The sequence below is a fragment of the Thalassophryne amazonica genome, chromosome 11, assembly GCF_902500255.1.
Source record: "Thalassophryne amazonica chromosome 11, fThaAma1.1, whole genome shotgun sequence".
Taxonomy (NCBI): Eukaryota; Metazoa; Chordata; class Actinopteri; order Batrachoidiformes; family Batrachoididae; genus Thalassophryne; species Thalassophryne amazonica.
Window position 1 is genome coordinate 37,595,212 of NC_047113.1, and position 19,067 is coordinate 37,614,278.

The 19,067-nt window shown below is 37.7% G+C and overlaps 2 protein-coding genes and 1 long non-coding RNA gene across 4 annotated transcripts in view; 2 read left to right on the plus strand and 1 right to left on the minus strand.

The window, feature by feature from the left end:
- Positions 1-1,664, plus strand: part of kdm3b (lysine (K)-specific demethylase 3B) — a 79,391-nt gene extending 77,727 nt beyond the window's left edge. For both annotated transcript variants that reach the window (XM_034181224.1, XM_034181225.1), the window contains one exon: positions 768-1,664. In XM_034181224.1, coding sequence (XP_034037115.1) covers positions 768-848 — 81 coding nt within the window. In that variant the 3' untranslated portion in view covers positions 849-1,664. The remainder of the gene's footprint in view (positions 1-767) is intronic.
- An 853-nt stretch (positions 1,665-2,517) lies between these two features.
- reep2 (receptor accessory protein 2) overlaps positions 2,518-19,067 on the plus strand; it is a 29,669-nt gene continuing 13,119 nt past the window's right edge. Inside the window, exons 1-2 of the mRNA XM_034181425.1 lie at positions 2,518-2,712; positions 9,991-10,063. Coding sequence (XP_034037316.1) covers positions 2,681-2,712; positions 9,991-10,063 — 105 coding nt within the window. The 5' untranslated portion in view covers positions 2,518-2,680. The remainder of the gene's footprint in view (positions 2,713-9,990; positions 10,064-19,067) is intronic.
- Positions 2,855-18,730, minus strand: LOC117520128. Its single transcript, XR_004563538.1, has 4 exons — positions 18,718-18,730; positions 12,496-12,501; positions 11,266-11,269; positions 2,855-2,975 (listed from the first exon to the last, which is right to left on the minus strand). It is a non-coding gene; the product is annotated as an uncharacterized LOC117520128 (long non-coding RNA).

Sequence of the window (19,067 nt, forward strand, 5' to 3'; positions counted from 1 at the left end):
CGCTATATAAATGAAAATAAATTGAAAATTAAGTTGGGGAAAAAAAACCTCTTTAATCTATTTCTACCCCCCAGGGCAATGTACTTCACTTGTTTGCTTGTAGGACTTGTGAAATGAATTCCTATACTATTGTTATATTTACTACAATAGCTACCGATAAGAATATAATAGCAGCTCCATATGGCAGATGTACAGTTTTGACCAACAGCAAATCTGTGGTTGAGGAGGGAGTATTTGAGTGCAAGGAGACGGCATGCAAAATCTGAACGTGAAAAAGAGAACGTATGTTGTATGTTTGAAAAGTATTCTCTTGAATAGTCTGTAATCTTACCTCATATTTTGCCATCACCAAGTGATGAAGCGTTTATCAGGTGTTGTTTTGTCTACCACCACATTCAAGCTGAAAGCATTTTGTGGCACTTTGCTTAACTACAATTGCTACATGGCTTGTGAAAAACGTAGACGGGGAGCAGTAACCTGTTGTATGAGACAGCACTGTGTATTGAGCTCGTATGTTATTCCAATTGCTTGAGGAATTGAAGCACACATATAGTAGAATAGTTATGGTGATGGTAGTGCCCCCCTGTGGGTCGATTCTGGGAACTGTTGGATCTGTCTTTCTGTGCTGTTTATGAAATTGAGATGAATCCTTGATGTTTTTATTATTATTTTTACATGTGCTGACTTGAGGTGTTCAGTTATTTATTTTTTTGGTGAAGGAGGTTGCTTGATTGACTTTGACTGATTCTTGTGGTTGGTTTCTTCAGGTTAAGAACATCATCTATCATGCAGTGAAGGACGCTGTTGGAACTCTGAGGGCTCACGAACCGAAATTGGCACGCCCTTAATCCCTCACTTAAAAACTGTCTCCAGATGACCCGCATCACAAGACCACTTCTCTACGTGCACACACACATTGGATACCAACACAGACCTGTACAATCTGCAGTGTACTAAAATAAGAGTATCGGGTTTTGGGGCAGTGAAAATCTGATGTTGGGGAAAGAACATTTGAGGTTGGGATTATATGGGGAGAGGCTAATCAGCGCTTCGATGAAGAAATTCCTTTATCGCTGTGTAACAGTATGCTGAAACTTGTTTTTTTTATTATTATTAACTCTATATTTAAGGTCAGTGTGTTTGTTCTGTTTTCATTGTATATGTAAGATGTGAGGGTAAGGGAAGTAAAAGCTGACGTGCCTTTGGAGCAGATGTTCAGCTTCCATATAAGCGACTGACAAAATGTGAGTACTCGCTAACTTTATTATTTTGATGACCGTAATTTTTTTCTTCAGTAGAGTTTCACCTGTTTTTGTAGATCTTTTGTTACTGCAGATTTTAAACAGTCATTTGCTTGCTGTCTGTGGCTAAAATGAATTTGTGATGCAGCCAGTGGATGGCGGCAGACCAAAGTTTTGTAATTTTAGTTTTCTTATTTCAGTTTTAGAGTAAGAAGTCTTCTTTTTCTACACCAGATGGTTCAGAGTGGGAGGGCTTCTTTTGTCACCTGTCTTTGTCCCATGGGCTAAATGACCTGCAGATTTTCAACTTTGTTAAAGAATCACAATTGCAGCTGAATGGAACTACTGGCCATTAACGTTGTATCAATATATATATTGATCTTAGCAGTCTGTTTTGATTTTTCACAATAAAGTGTACAAAAACTACTTGTCATGATTACTTGACAAATTTTTATCATATAAAACAAGTTTTCTGAAAGGCATCAGAGGGTCAGTGCATACCTAGTGTTTATAAAATACTGTATGACAATTCAAGACGTAGGAGTGACATGAATAAGACGGACATTAACCCTATTGGTATGAAATGGTTTTTGGACAATAGTGACATCACTTATACCATGTAATGACAAATGATGAGCTGATCAATCAGGATCCATTGTGCAGATAGCCTGAGGGGAAGTGTTAAAGATGACAAAATGTCATTTCATTACATCTTTGATATCACATTATTAATGGATAATGTTTTACAACTAAATAATTTGGAGATACCCTGTCACGTTTGGCAAAAAAAATCTGATAACCCGTTTATAGTTATTGTGTACACATGCACACGTGTGAGACTGGTGATTACAATATCCTGCTGGGCACCAGTGTAAAAATTGCCAAAGGTCGATCTCATCTAAATTAGATGTAGCACATTAACTCAGATTGCCTCACAGGGTGAAGTTTATTCCCTGTTGACCTATTGTCAAAAAGTGCATTAGGGGATTTTAAACTCATCTTTTTAATTTGTATTATATGGGTTTCCTGAACAAGTACCACAGCATAAATTTTACAGATATGGTCATTCTAAATCATCCTGAGCTGTACTGATGCGGCATGAATTTTGAATGTGGAAATTCCTCTCTACTCAATATTACTAAGAATGCACTTGTTCTTTGCCCCGCCTACATCCTCCCCTGGAGCAGAAATCCTGGTGTCAAAAAACAAACAAAAAAACGCTTCTGATCACGTGTTGGTTTCCTGCGAGTGGGCGGGGCTTTGAGGGCAGATGTGTTTGAGACAGAACACAGTTTAAACCGAAACGCGTTCTGCTAGCAATCTGTTTCAGGACAGCCTCTCCTGCCCCAACAAACCGCCCCGGAGGGGAATGGGGGTCCCGTAGCCCGCTAGTCAAAAAGCTAGATTTCCTAGAAGCGGAGAACTCGCCTTTCAGCAGGATGGTTTCGTGGATCATTTCGAGGCTGGTTGTGTGAGTATGTGCTGGATAAAACGGTTAGCCTACAGCAAACTCCTCCATTCATCAGCTGTGTGACGTCAACTGCTCGGACATACGCTTTGCTATTACTTAAAAATGTACACTTGTAAATCTTTGGGGGGGGGGGGTGAACTCGAAAAAATCCCTCGAGGCGTGTTTGGCATTTTTTTCTTGTTTTAATGATGAAGCACAATCTGCATCCAGCGTTCATCTAGCTAACAGGCTAGCAGTGCACCTGACAGATGTGCCACATGATCCTTAAGAAAGAAAATGTATACACTGTACACCTGTTGGAAACACGTTAACCTACACTAAACTGTCAGCCACTGCTTTTTAAGAAGTTTGTTTTGTTTTAATCACGACCCTGTACAGTGAGCATCTCAGCACCATATGGTACAGTGCAATAGGAGCTAGCAGTAGCATCTATGCGCTCATCGTCCACCTAAATCTATCTACGCATAAAGTGGTGTTTACATTTTTCAATCTACTGGATAGTATTTGCAGTTAATGTGCACTCCCCAAAGTAGAGAGTTTTAAATTTTATTTTTTAATTGCTGGGATGAGATGATCAGAAGCATCAGCTCAGGCCTGTTTCCACATTTACACAGTCTGGATGACTCAACTAATGACAGCGATCATCATCATCCTGGATGATGTTTATCATTTTTCTAATTGATTGAGGGGAAAAAAATGTCAGTGTTTTCCAGAGCCTAAGATGAGGATGTGAAGATGAAGCCTTGAAATGTTTTGTTTTGTCCACAGCCCAAAAAGATCAGTTTCCTGCCAGAAAGGAGCAAACAAATTATTCATATAAAACAGAAAATGCTCATATTTCAGATGCTGAAATCAGAGAATTTGGGCGGTTAAAAAGCAAAAAAACCTAAACAACTAATGTATGATCGAAGTAGTTATTGATTCATTTAGTAGTCCATTAATAATCATTTCAGCTCTAATGGAGTAGTTTTCTGTCTGGGTAGTTGCCATCCAGGAGTCCCAAGTTGGTTGTGTGGTGTGGTGGATATGGTGTGGCATAACAGCAGCTCATACTCCAAGACCTGACCTGACCTTAAATTTGGGAATCAGAAAGTCTAAAGAAGTTAGGGTTACCAATTTTTGTATATCCACAAGTCTATGCATATTCATAAGTTCCTGAAAAAACAAAAACATGTTACCACAAGCAACTGTGCAACTTGAGACATACAAACTTTAGTTCATTGAGGAAGCATGCCCAAATTAACGACCAATAAAATAAAAACAACTTTTGTTCTAAGGATTCACTACAACCTTCATAACTAAGGAACTAATGAAAAATTTGGAGGCATCAGATGAAACACTGTTCAACTTGAGAGCATTATCCTGACAGTAAGGCAGTCCAAAATGAGCAACAGTACAAAATACAGTTAGCTTTATACATATACACTTTTCAGTTAGCTTTATATACATTTAACTGTTTTCATAGCGATAAATACATTTTTAGATTCAGATAGTTATTTTAAGTAAATTTTAGATTGATATCTTTATATTCATTTAGCTATTTGCATAGCTTTGCATGAATTTATATGTTCAGTTAGCTTTATATACATTTAACTGTTTTCATAGCGATAAATACATTTTTAGATTCAGATAGTTATTTTAAGTAAATTTTAGATTGCTAGCTTTATATTCATTTAGCTAGTCACATAGCTTTGCATGAATTTATGTTCAGTTAGCTGTTTTTCAGTTAACTTTATATACACTTATCTATTTTCATAGTAATAAATACATTTTTAGATTCAGATAGTGTTATTTTATGTCAATTTTACAATTTTACTTTGTTAGCTTTATATCCATTTAGCTATTGCTTTGCATGAAATTATGTTCATAGTGATAAATACATTTTTAGATTCAGATAGTGTGATTTTAAGTACATTTTAGATTGCTAGCTTTATATTCATTTAACAATTTGCATATCTTTGCATTAATTTATGTTCAGTTACCTGTTTTTCAGTTACTTTCAGATTTATTTAGCTTTATACACACTTATCTGTTTTCATAGTGATAACGGTTTCGACTGTGATTGTTTTAAATGCATTTAGATTTGGTTAGCTTTATATTCCCTCAGCCCCAACCAGTCCCAGCAGAAGATTGCCCCTCCCTGAGTCTGGTTCTGCTGGAGGTTTCTTCCTGTTAAAAGGGAGTTTTTCCTTCCCACTGTCGCCAAGTGCTTGCTCACAGGGGGTCATTTTGACCGTTGGGGTTTTTCTGTAATTGTTGTATGGCTCTTGCCTTACAATATAAAGTGCCTTGGGGTGACTGTTTGTTGTGACTTGGCGCTATATAAATAAATAAATTTGATTTGATATTCCGTTTGTTAGCTTACAAGCTATAGTTACATTGCGCTAGATGAATTGTTTTCGGTTTAGGTTGAGTCAGATTTATTTTCAGTCAGTTTTAGATTGTTTCAGGTAGGTTTTCCTGGAGCTGCACTCACTTTGGTTTTGATTAAGTTGGCTTTGTGTTTTTGTTGTTTTACAACACAGATATTGTTTATTCAAGTATGGCAGTGGTAGGTCCATGACCTATACGGGATCTAGGCGCTCCCGCCATCACGAGCCTCCCAGCTGACTGGGTTATAGCAGTGGGTAGATGGGAGTCATTAGCCCTGTTAAGGCGGTCCACCTAGGGGAAGGAAAACCCTGATGTTAAACTCCCAGCCTGGGTTACTGCCCCCGTGCCTCCGAGGAAGGTTCTTTAGCCAGAGGCTAGGAGAAGGTCACTCTGATGTAAAACCTACAGCCTGGTGGTCGCCACAGCCGTCTCAGCTTGTCTGTGCCACTGTGGAGTGCCACCTTGCCTAAAGAGTGGAATTGGTGTGCGCGAGCTGATCCCCACTTTAAGCAATGAGTGGAGGCAGGATGGGAAGAGGCGAAAACAGCAGGTGCATGATGGCACTGGGAGCTGCAGTCTCGATCCTGCATGCAGGCGGCTCAGGAGCTATGGTCGTTTGATTGCTGACCCGAGACAATTGCATCATCCGGCAGGGCCCTGGGTGACCAAGCAGCCCTGTTTAGGGATAGCCCTGCTTGCTCCACATGGAGACAGACCTAGTTTAAAGGCCTTCCCACTATCCTTGCAAGCGAGGAAACTGCCAACAATCCTGACCATAAAGGTTGATCTAAAATTGCTTTATAAACACAGGTTTGGTCTGTGTTCTGTGATAAATTTTATTTTTCTTAAATTCATTTTTCTTGTTCTGTTGTTCAAGTTGAACAAAATCTCAATGGTCCCATGTTTCATATATTTTTGTACACTAGAATGCACAGTTCCTTTTTTGAGATGGCTGCTAAAGCGGATCCTGGCTTGCAGTGATACAAAATTTTGTTCTTGATAACACGGCTTAATTCTTTAAATTTTCTTCTTGCTCTTAAAATGCAAGAAAACACTGTCTCCACAGTTAGACTCTTAAGAACACCCAAAGACTCAAGGTGTAGGTAAAATTATGCCCAAGCAGTGTTGTATAAAGTACCGGAAAATCACACTTAAGTAAAAGTACAGATACCCAATAAAAAATGACTTTAGTAGAAGTTCAAGTCACTGATTGAAATGCTACTCAAGTAAAAGTCTTAAAGTATCTAGTATTTATTGTACTTAAGTATGACAAGTAATGTACAACTAAATGTACTCAAGTATTGAAAGTAAAAGTACAAGTAAATGTTAATAATCAAAAACTGATTTTTTTTTTTAAATATTACAAAGTTTATCTAGGCTTGTAAATGACTGGTAGTATTAATCAAAATACTGAAAATTGTGCACATCACACAAAAACATTTCAGAAACAAGGTTTCAAAACCTAAACGAGAGTAGGCTACTCACTAGGTGTTCACAGGAAACAGTTATTTCTATATGTATTTATTTATTTTCATTGTTACATGGTTTTATCTTTTGTTGTGTTTTGTTTCATTAGGTTCTTTTTGTCTCTTTCGCTAAAATTGTGTTGTAACATTATTAGTCTATTATTATTGACTATTATTGTCTATTATGTAGACTATTATTGTTGTTGCTATAATATATGAATAAAAATAAATTAAAAAAATTACAATTTGACTCTTTTATGACAACGAACACTGAGCAATTAATTATACAGAAAACAACACAAACGTGCTGATGCGAACAGCTTAATTCTAACTTTAACATTGAAAACGCCATAGACATGCTAACGCGTTATCATCGGTCCTGTTGTTAAGTTATAAAATACATCTATCAACTGTTTCAGAAGACCATAACAGGTCCGTTTAACAAAAATATTAAATATTACTCACAGACATATGCTCTTCAGGGTTTTAGCGGGGAAAACTTAGGATAAAGCAATCAATCCACGAATCGTAGGTCGAAGCGCTGCTTCGACCTGCAAATCACTGCTTCGATTGGTTCAAGGTTCAGAGCCAAGCAGCGCTGCAGAAAAGTTGATTACTGACCCGCTGCAGGTCTGTAATCAATGTAGAGAAATTATAATTTTCCTGACAAACACCCCCCCAAGTGCGCAACTGCAAAAAAGCCTACCGGACATGCCTCATGACAAATCGGCCTGCATACATGTCAACCCCTTTGAGGGTCCACCTGTATAACCAAGTGAGAAAATCCATAAAATCAGCACAAAATCCTTATAACCTCCAAATCGTACCAAAATCAGTTTTATTACAGTACATACAACCACATAGCGGTATCACGTAACTGGGTTTTTGTCCACATATTATGAGTTGCCACAATGACATTAAAGTCAGGATCATTAGTATTTTCTCCACAGTTGAATTTCAAACAATAGAGATCTAGTATTCATGCTTCAAGCTGAATTTTATAGAACTGAATGTCAAATTTAGTTATTTTTTTACAGAAACAAGAACTGTGTGTCACTAGTGGAAATAAAATCATGAAAAATAAATCGAATATAATGAACAAAATAAAACATACCTCAGAACTTCATCAAGTGTATCGAAAAATCGTCTCGCCAGTGCCGATGTTGCAGACTGACATATCAATGATCCTCGACTTCACCCCGTGTTTATTAGGGATGGGTATCGATAAGATTTTATCGATACCATTATCGATTCCGCTTAACGATGCGATTCCTTATCGATCCCTCTTGTGAATTTTTTGTGTACTAAAAGTAGACTTTACAGCTTTTCTATGTCAGCGGGTCAAACAGCTTTTTCTAATCGTACACCTGCTCTGTGGAACAGTCTTCCTGCGACCGTGAGGCAGTTGGAGTCTGTGGACATTTTTAAGTCAAGCCTTAAAGCCTATTTTTATTCTCTTTCTTATGAATAGTTTTTATTTTTTATGTTTTATTCGTTTACTTCTGTTTTTATTTATGTATTTTAATTTTTTTATTTTTTATGTTGGAACTGTGTGAGGTGCCTTGAGATGGATTTTGTTGTGATTTGGCGCTTTATAAGCCGATTAAATTGAAATTAATTTGAACAACATTTTATTGAGTCTTAAAGTAAATAAATATGAAATTGGTCACTGGATCCTTAGACTTTGGACATAATAAACTCTACGTGGTGGATCCTTGATCTCTGGATATAAATAAACAAAATCTGTATTTTTTTGTCAAAAGCATTTCCTTTCGGACATTATTGGCATGAATGTCTTTCCATATATCTGAGCTGAGCTCTTACAGCTGGCTGTGCTTCACGTCAGCATCAGTTTAATTCATAAAGAACACAGGATGTCTCATTTTGGGAAGGAAAAAAAAAACGCTTTAGTCGATTGTAGTTTATTTTCTGTATTACAGCGTTTGGAAGGAGGTGTGTTTTATTTAAAGCATTTTATTTACAACATGACAAGTCCCAGTTAGTGACTTTATTCCACACAAAAGAGATTCACGATATTTTAATGGCTTTGAGAGGAGTTAAGACGGACTTACCGCTTCTGAAGAGCAGCGAATCAAAGAACCACGATCCAGTGGTTCGAAGCATTGCTTCAGTGGTTCACGCATCAAAGTGGAGTCGCGCTGCAGAAACGGTTGATTACAGACCCGCTGCAAACCAAACCCTGAATATCCGTAAGACTTTATTTGTACGTCTGTATGACTCTGAAACTCGGAAAATCCGTATAGGTTGACATGTATGGGCCTGACTTCGTTGCAGTCACTAGTAATCAGTGGTGTATCTGGGTGAAAACATGACTTTTTTTCGTGTGTGTGTGTGTGTGTGTGTGTTTTTTTTTTTTTTTTGTAACAAGTAACGACAGGGCGAATAGAAAATGTATCGGACTAGAAGTATGCTATTAAGGTCGGAAATGTAGTGAAGTAAAAGTGAAAGTAAGCTGAATTTATAAAACTCAAGTAAAGTACAAAGTCTCCCAAAACGTACTTAAGTACAGTAGTGAAGTATTTTTACTTCGTTACTATACAACACTGTGCCCAAGACTGTATGACTACTCTCCTATGCAACCTGTACCAGCAATTATCTTTTCTTTGTTTTTCCTCTTTTGTATTGTTAGCTGACTACAGGTACATGTTGTGCTCCTGCAGGAAAAGATGCATTAATATTAAGTGAACTCTGTGCACACTGTCATCTCTGATCTGGCACCTTCAGTTAGAGGATGGGATGGTCTCAGACTTAGTGTACAGTGAGCATCTGAGATGAATTTCTTCGAGGCCTGCTACGAGTTGCCTTGGCTTACTGTGCTGAGCCAAGCAGTGCTGCACACCTGACTGAGCAGCTCAGATATGCTGGAAGCAGGGAAGGGGGGAAAAAAAACAGCTGAGAACAAGGGATAAGATCTTGTTGGACTCCTAGACAGATACTGTGAATCTTTGACACTTTAACACAGTGTGACATGTTAGTAGGAGAAACTAAGGATTAGAATTCTAAATGCAAGTATCCAGAATGGTGAGTTTCTGTGTTACTGTTTGCGCCTTTGCTTGGTATTCGGTGTCATGTCACATCAGCATAAATGACGGCGGCACAGGATGTGACCAGCTGCGTTTAAAAACACAGTTCTTTGTGCATATGTTGACCCACCTCTGTGGTTTTAGTTCTCCGCCCACTTTAACACACTACATTCTTCCTGTCTCCATGGTCCCCATTATGTCCTACTGACACACTATTAAGCCTGTGTGTTTTCACAAGCCTCTGTCACATTCTGATTAAATTTATTGTTGACACTGTTTCACTCTAACAATTTTATGATGTATGTATGTAAATTGGTCAAAATCAACATCTATAGGCCATTTTGCTGCTTCTGAGCCTCCGCCTTTGACTTCTTGCCTCTTTGTTGTCTTTTTAGCCTTGCATTTGGGACACTCTACCCAGCATATTCGTCCTATAAAGCTGTGAAAACGAAGAATGTGAAGGAATATGTGAGTATCAGCTCTGGTTTCAGTCACTGTCCTGCGCTGTCTTCCATTTGTTCCTAAACTAATGATCAGCTCAGTCAGGTGAAAATGTGCAGTGCTTTGGGTCTAGAGAGCCAGCATTGGGAAGCAGTGACTTTAATGCTGTCAGCTACTTCTGGCTAATGATTTAAAATTATGGGCTGTAATGCAGAGTTCATATAGGCAGTGAGGCCACTCACCTACAGAGTGTTTGACAGACCATAAGGTTTATACCCATTTTGTCTATAACCATTTTTAATTTATCTCACTAACTTAAGAAATAGATCAACTGGGGTGTTACAATAATACAATTGAGTCAGTTTGTCAAAAAACTGACAGGAGCTACTACTGTTACAATTACTTGGGGCCTATATGAAAAAAAAATAAATCTTTGAGGTGTCCCAGGTTCTTAAATGTAATATTTGCTTCATTTCTGGTTTATTTGCCAGAGTCTAATACAGTATCTGTGACCGCTACAGGAGTGGATGTAGAAGCTCTTAATTTTTTTTCCTTGTGAAAACTACTGCTGATCAAGGATGTGTTTGGCAGTGATGCCGGTAATGCGTTACTTAGTAACGCATTCCTCTAATCTGACTGCTTTTTTCAGTAACGAGTAATCTAACGTGTTAATCTTTCTAAATCAGTAATCAGATTAAAGTTACTTCTCCAAGTCACTATGCGTTACTATTATTTTTGTATTGTGGGTCGATCTCAGAATTAAAACCATGCTCAGAAGGGGGAGCGCTGAGCAGCACCTCACACCGCTGTCAGGAGTGTGGCGTTCAGTTGAACTGTCCGCTTTGCCCACTTTCAGCAAGCCGGAAGCTTTTCCTTCGCTGTGCTCAGAGTTGAAAAACGGTTTTCTCTCAAAGCGCTCAGAGCTTTGGCTTTACAAAGACATTTTTGAGTTTTTTTTTTTTTTTTACCCCTCCTTTATTTAAAACTGTGCCACTCTGTGTCTCCTCGCTAAAAACAGCTGATCTGCAATGCTTTATCAAGAAATACTAACACTTTTTTGTGCCACCCAAATGCACCAAAATGGCACTTTCTGAGGACGAAATGATGTAAAAAAAAAAAAAGGTGATAAAACTTTCTTATGTCAATCTGGTCATTTTTGATGAGACAGCAAGTCGGGTGAATCCACACGGGACGGGAGGGTGTGTGTGTGGGGGTGGGCTCCCCACAACAGCCCTAGGAGTGTGTTCACAATGCTGGGCATCAAAACCAAATACCTTCATTTCAAGTTTCAGAAACAGACAAAACTCATTTTTCAAAGAAGTTATTGGCCTTATTGTTTTGCCACTGCTCCTAGGAATCTGTCAAGACAAATTCAGGTGGCTGGTGTGTTTAATAGTCCCACAGTGAGCATTAATTGACCCAAAAATACGATGGTTGTTCCAAAATAATGTAACATCTTTGATATAATGTAAATTCAGCTGGATAGAAATAAGATGTAGACCTGTTAATCATTAAGAAACATCATATTTACAGCATCCTTATTGTTTCTAGTTTCCATTGATATATGACGTGTTACTTTCGGGGCAGTTACAGCTGGTCCATCCTGTTTTTCTTCAATGAAGCATAATGCAAAACTACCAAAATTTAATGTACACACAGGTCACCTTGCATTTAGTGGATTAAAACATACATGTTAAAACTTCTGGAAGTACCCAAAACACCCGTTGGTTGATCGAAAGAGTTGACAATAATTTTTCTTTAGATTTTTGGAATTTGATACTGTAGTCCTTTTATTTTGGGCATATTTTTTTCAGTCCCACAGTGTCGGTCCATAACGCTACATGTTGCTCCTCACTGTGGGAAGATAAAAAATGTTGACCTAAGTGTGATGAAGACCCACCCACAAGCATACTCTATAATGACATCCATGAAAAAAATTCAAGTGGCCAAATCCCCACAACCAATGAGCCATTTCCGTCCCACAAAATGTCCGTCCGTCACACATGTGACGGACAAACATGTTGTGTGACATTTTTCCTTTGGTACTGTACATTATTATCACTTACTGAGGCGTTGCTGGGCCGGTAGCATAGATTTACATTTACGCTACCTGGCTATACCCACCCGCTGTGCATAAACTGATGACGTCATAGCGCGCAGCCCAAGAACTGTCCGCAGACGAAAAGAAGAAAAGGCGAGAAGTGTGTGTTGCTCCCAATATGGCTATTCCGGATGATTTATCATGGATAGTCCAACAATGAACAGCAGCCAAAGCAGCCAGCTTGATGAGGACGCACTGGCGAATTTGGAGAGCAGTGCGGTACCAGCCAACACGACAAAAGTTAAAGTGAGCCAACTTTTTATGTACGCGTTTGCTGGGTGTCGTGCGTTTTGAAATGACATTAAATATTGTTAATGTGATTCCACGTGTTGTGTATCTCAGTAAGTGATAATAATACAAATAACTTGCAGTTGTCGTGCGGTATGCATTTTCTGAGTCCGTCCATCCATGCCCAGTCGCCTGCAATGACAGATATTCGCCCTCATCTAACTCGGGTGAATATCGGTCATTTTGGGTGACTGGACATGGACATCGGGCATCTGAAAATGCATACCGCCCCCTCCAAAAGCATGTTATTGTATTATTATTTTTATGGAAAAGGTATCATTTGTATGTATAATTTTTGCATAGGTACTGTGTTTACAACAGATATTTTGTGCATTTTTCACAAATTACATTTACTTTTGCATGATGACACATCTCTTAAGGCTCATTGATTTTGTTCTTTTTATGATAATGGAGATGATTTTTCTTCATTCATTGCCAATTTACATACATGAAGGTGACATTTTTTACTCAAATCAGAATTTGTGAAAATGTATTATTCACACACATTTAATTTTGGGATATTGAAGTTTTCAGAGATGGAAATCATCCTTTTGGTCCCACAGTGTCCATTCATCACATGTACAATCGGGAGCTCAGTCTAATATTATTAGTCATTATACAACCCCTGGCAAAAATTATGGAATCACCGGCCTCGGAGGATGTTCATTCAGTTGTTTAATTTTGTAGAAAAAAAGCAGATCACAGACATGACACAAAACTAAAGTCATTTCAAATGGCAACTTTCTGGCTTTAAGAAACACTATAAGAAATCAAGAAAAAAAATTGTGGCAGTCAGTAACGGTTACTTTTTTAGACCAAGCAGAGGGAAAAAAATATGGAATCACTCAATTCTGAGGAAAAAATTATGGAATCATGAAAAAACAAAAGAACGCTCCAACACATCACTAGTATTTTGTTGCACCACCTCTGGCTTTTATAACAGCTTGCAGTCGCTGAGGCATGGATTAATGAGTGACAAACAGTACTCTTTATCAATCTGGCTCCAACTTTCTCTGATTGCTGTTGCCAGATCAGCTTTGCAGGTTGGAGCCTTGTCATGGACCATTTTCTTCAACTTCCACCAAAGATTTTCAATTGGATTAAGATCCGGACTATTTGCAGGCCATGACATTGACCCTATGTGTCTTTTTTTCAAGGAATGTTTTCACAGTTTTTGCTTTATGGCAAGATGCATTATCATCTTGAAAAATGATTTCATCATCCCCAAACATCCTTTCAATTGATGGGATAAGAAAAGTGTCCAAAATATCAACGTAAACTTGTGCATTTATTGATGATGTAATGACGGCCATCTCCCCAGTGCCTTTACCTGACATGCAGCCCCATATCATCAATGACTGTGGAAATTTACATGTTCTCTTCAGGCAGTCCATCTTTATAAATCTCATTGGAACGGCACCAAACAAAAGTTCCAGCATCATCACCTTGCCCAATGCAGATTCAAGATTCATCACTGAATATGATTTTCATCCAGTCATCCACAGTCCACAATTGCTTTTCCTTAGCCCATTGTAACCTTGTTTTTTTCTGTTTAGGTGTTAATGATGGCTTTCGTTTAGCTTTTCTGTATGTAAATCCCATTTCCTTTAGGCGGTTTCTTACAGTTCGGTCACAGACGTTGACTCCAGTTTCCTCCCATTCGTTCCTCATTTGTTTTGTTGTGCATTTTCGATTTTTGAGACATATTGCTTTAAGTTTTCTGTCTTGACGCTTTGATGTCTTCCTTGGTCTACCAGTATGTTTGCCTTTAACAACATTGCGTGATGATTTACCCTCTTTTAAGAGTTTGATAATCCTCTCCTTTGTTTCAATTGACATCTCTCGTGTTGGAGCCATGATTCATGTCAGTCCACTTGGTGCAACAGCTCTCCAAGGTGTGATCACTCCTTTTTAGATGCAGACTAACGAGCAGATCTGATTTGATGCAGGTGTTAGTTTTGGGGATGAAAATTTACAGGGTGATTCCATAATTTATTCTTCAGAATTGAGTGAGTCCATATTTTTTTTCCCTCTGCTTGGTCTAAAAAAGTAACCGTTACTGACTGCCACAATTTTTTTTCCTAATTTCTTATAGTGTTTCTTAAAGCCAGAACGTTGCCATTTGAAATGACTTTAGTTTTGTGTCATGTCTGTGATCTGCTTTTTTTCTACAAAATTAAACAACTGAATGAACATCCTCCGAGGCCGGTGATTCCATAATTATTGCCAGGGGTGTATAACTGCTGAGTGGATCCTTGTCATTTGATTGGTGCTTTGTATGTCACATGACATGGATTTATTCATCCCATTTGTGTTGCATTGCATTTAGAGTGCGGCTTGGTTCTATTTAGAGTGCAAATTTGGTTCCATACGTTTGGTACCATTGCACTCTGCACGCACGTGATCACGTGCATGAGTACATGTGCGCCCGCACATGCTCGTGCGTGCACAAACAAAACAAATCCACTGTGTTGCCTGGAGGCTGTTAGCAGGAAGAGAGAACAAAAGCTGGACTCATTTCTGACTTTTTTTTCTTTGCTGCAATGAGGACGTACACAGTCTTTCTTTGGTAGTACACGCATGCACAAGCACCGATCAGGTTGCACGTTTGTGTGTGTGTGCGTGTGTGCATGTGCGCGCGCAGGGGACAACGACTCTCCCGAGACATTCTTGTCCTAATTCTTGTAAGATACACACAAAACATATCCACTGTGCTGTCTGTTAGTAGGAAGAGAGGGGAAAAAAAAGGTGAATTTCTGATGTGATTTTTTTTTTTTCTTTTTTTTTTTTCACCGCACTGAGGACATACACAGTCGACCGAGCCGGTTGCATGTGTGCACAAGCGCGGGGGACAACGACATGATGATTTGATTGAGCTAACTAACGCTGCTACACACACACACACGATCCACTCCGCTGTCAGCCGTCTGGATGCATGAAAAGCTGTTCAGACGAAATGCTGATGTGATTTTTGACTGGACTGAGGAACTACACAGTCTTTTTTTTTCTTTTTCTTTTTTTTTTACGGAAGTCCGAAGTCAGTGCACAGCATCACTGGACTACATGTTACAATGGAACACCAAAATGTAAGTCCCTTTTCTGTTGTTTATAAATTAATAAAGTATCAAATGATAAGGATCTATTTTAGCCATTATATAAAACAAATAATGAATGTTTTTACATTCTTTCAATGGAACAAATATTTAATTCAGTGAAAGCTGGAACATACCATTAAACTTCGCCTCGTTGAATGGTACGTTTCAGCTTTCAGCAAATTAAATATTCGTACCATTGAACTCATAAACATTCATTATTTGTATATTATAAGTAACCTGTCTTTTAAAGATAAAATTGGTCAAGTACTGATTACATGTTTATGCTTCATTGAATTTAGGGTCCCTCAGATTAATTACTTGCAATGTATCACTTTAGAATGAAGCAGCAGTGCAAGTGCAGAGGCATCAAGTGCAGTTCAATGAGTGCATGCTCAGTGCAATCAGTGTCACAGGGTGCAAGTTGTGAACAACACGTTTATTTTGATCGGTGGCTTCAGAATCCTCATTTGGACTGGAAATCTTGAACTGTACAGATACAGCCCTACGCTATAAAGCTTTCTGAAGGTGAGTCACCATGAGTTTCCTGATTTTCCTAAAGTTCATTCTTTCAAAAGCTGTTTGTCAAATTTGACTTTTGATAATAAAAAATGCATGTGTCAATTATTTTAGGGTCTGCTGAGGTTGGTTTTAGGATGATTCCTTTTTATGCACATCCTGCTATGATTTCCCTTTAAATGCACATCCCACTCTGATAAATCAAGATGGCTACTGCATGCATGGTGGCCATATTAATTTTATTTTCTGCCTTATAAATCTTAAAAATGCCTGTTCCTTTTGTTTTCATGGGTACTAAAAGGGTACTAAAAGTATGTTAGGGTGGTAAGGATGTTTCATATAGATTTGTGGCATGCTCCAATAATCAAGACGCCCCCATGGCAGCCATCTTGATTTTGGTTTCCACTAAATAACTCGTTAATATCTTGTTAATTTGTTTTCATTTCAAGGTATGTTTGGCTGCTTAAAGTTACACTTTATTCATCAATGTTAACCCCTAAAATAAGAGATTATATATTGAAATAGTGACATCTTAAATTAAAACAAGATTTGCAATAGATTACCTTAATTTTTATGATTTTTAAAAACTGACCAGCCTTCCATGTGCTACATGTATGAAGTCACAAGTGCTGATTTTGCACAGCCTAGTGTACATACATGTATAGATACTGCAGTAAAACACCTGAAAATCTTACACTTAAATTATCATGTGGCATCAGAAAGTAGCAAATTATATTTCTTGCTGTTATTTATGAATATTAGTCAAATCATTAGCCTATTTTTGAGATTTTGTAAGGCGTTTTACTGATATCTGTATACACGTGTTTACATTCAACAGTGTGTTAAGAGCACTTGTGATGTCATAGCACAGGCAACTGGAGGAAACTTCATTTGAAAAATTCTAAAAAAAAAAAAAATTCCAATAATTATCAGAAACTGTATTTCAAGGTTGATATGATCATTATCTTTTAGAAACTGCTTTTATAATATGAGTGAAGTGTCACTTTAATGCAGGCTTTTCAAATGCATGTAAATCCTTAAAGTTTGTTGGCAATTTACCCTTAAAGTTATTACTGTAAAATATGTGGTCTATAATTTCACTGATCATTTTTGATGGTCTATAGGTCCCACAGTGTCTGTCCATCACAGATATTTCAACACATTCTCTACATAAAACTATACCCCTTCAGCAAAACCTCTTGCATGAGGCTTGGGCACTACAGAAGGCATGCTTCTTTCTTCTGGTTTTGTTTTTACAGCAAGTGAATTAATGGACCTGTTTTAAAAAAAATGAACTTAACATTGTTTCCACACTGCTGCATGGTGCAACAACTGGCATCAATGAAACTGCAGGAAGTTAGCATAGTTCCATACCTATTTGGAAATGTGTCTTTTGATCATCTGTGAATAAAGATACTTTTGTGGGGCAGGGATCATTATTTTGGCAAAATATTCCAGTTTTTGGGCCTTTTCATGGAAAAGAATGACCAGGATTGTATTCATGAAATGAAGATTGTTAAAAAAAACTACATTCTCAAGACCCTAATGGTCCATACTTAAAAACAAATACACGTTCCACTTGTTTTGAAGAATTTTTTTGTTTTTCACTGTTGCTGTTACATTTTGATGCCCAGCTTGGTGAACACGCTCCTAGATTAAAAGTCCACTTTTGAAGACATTTTTTCATAGTATTACTACTTATAATAATCATAATTTCAACAACTAATGTTGAGAAAGTATTTAAATGTTAGAGAAATGTTGGAAATAATTTAATAATTAGATTTATAAAATGTTGGCTAGAAATTGTAAGTTTTACCATTAAAGTGCTGTCAACAGTTAAATATGAGGTCAAGAAAGATGTCTTTAATTTTTTTTTTTTTTTAAAACAAGTATTCATGTTCATTGAAGTTAAGGAAGAGTGACTATGAAGTGAGTATTGGCAAAACGGGTAATCATTTTCATGTTGAGGTGGTAGTGGTTGTTTTCGGCAGTTGCTTAAAGTAACTAGTAATCTAACTTAGTTACTTTTAAAATTGAGTAATCAGTAAAGTAACTAAGTTACTTTTTTAAGGAGTAATCAGTAATTGGATTACTTTTTCAAAGTAACTGGCAAAAAAGGAGTAATCAGTAATTGGATTACTTTTTCAAAGTAACTGTGGCAACACTGATGTTTGGGCTGCTACACTGTTGTAACGCTTGCATGGACTGGGTGTTGGATGGGGTTACCAGCAGCTTATGTTTCCTTGTTGGCATGTCATGTTAAGTGTCCTGTTGTCATTGCACATGCAAAAACAGAGGCAGTGGCAGAAGACCTCAAAAGCAATACTCTTTTCACTCATGGTAACAACAACATGACACTTAACTAAACTGACTAAACCAATTGAACTACAAAAAGCACAATAAATTAATAACACTGACAGCATTGTAAAACTAACATGAACCACAATAACATTTAAAACCTCAAATTCCCATGATGCATTGTAGCACAATGTCCATTGTTTACTGGTTAGCTAAAATGGCTAATTTCTCCAAAGATATATTAGTGCTGTTAACTTTCCATTTTCGCAGCGTTCATCCTTTACCCAAAATACATAAGCATACCAAATGACAAGTGACAGCTCTCCCTGGTTTCTGCTTGATCGAAGTTGCACTTGATCTGGTGTTATTGGTGCATAAACAACAATAATAAAAAGGAAAACAGAAAAAATACTTCTCTAACAAGTAAGAGTCAAATACGCAAGACTGTGTTCACTGTTAATATAAATAAATATAACGTAGTGGGATGGGGCTGTGTAAAAGCATATGAATGGTGTGCAGCTGTACAAAATACCTTTTAGTGCAGGGAAGATACTGTACATCTCCACACCAATCATATGCTTTTGCACAGATCAATTAATTAATTTCACATTAAAGTAGTTTATCATTAAGGTTTGAGATGGTCTTTTGAAAATGTCTCTTTTTTTCTTAATGTAAATGGGGTCCTCCATGCTGACCTCATTGCTGTAGGAGAAGAGAAAGAGAGGAGACCAGG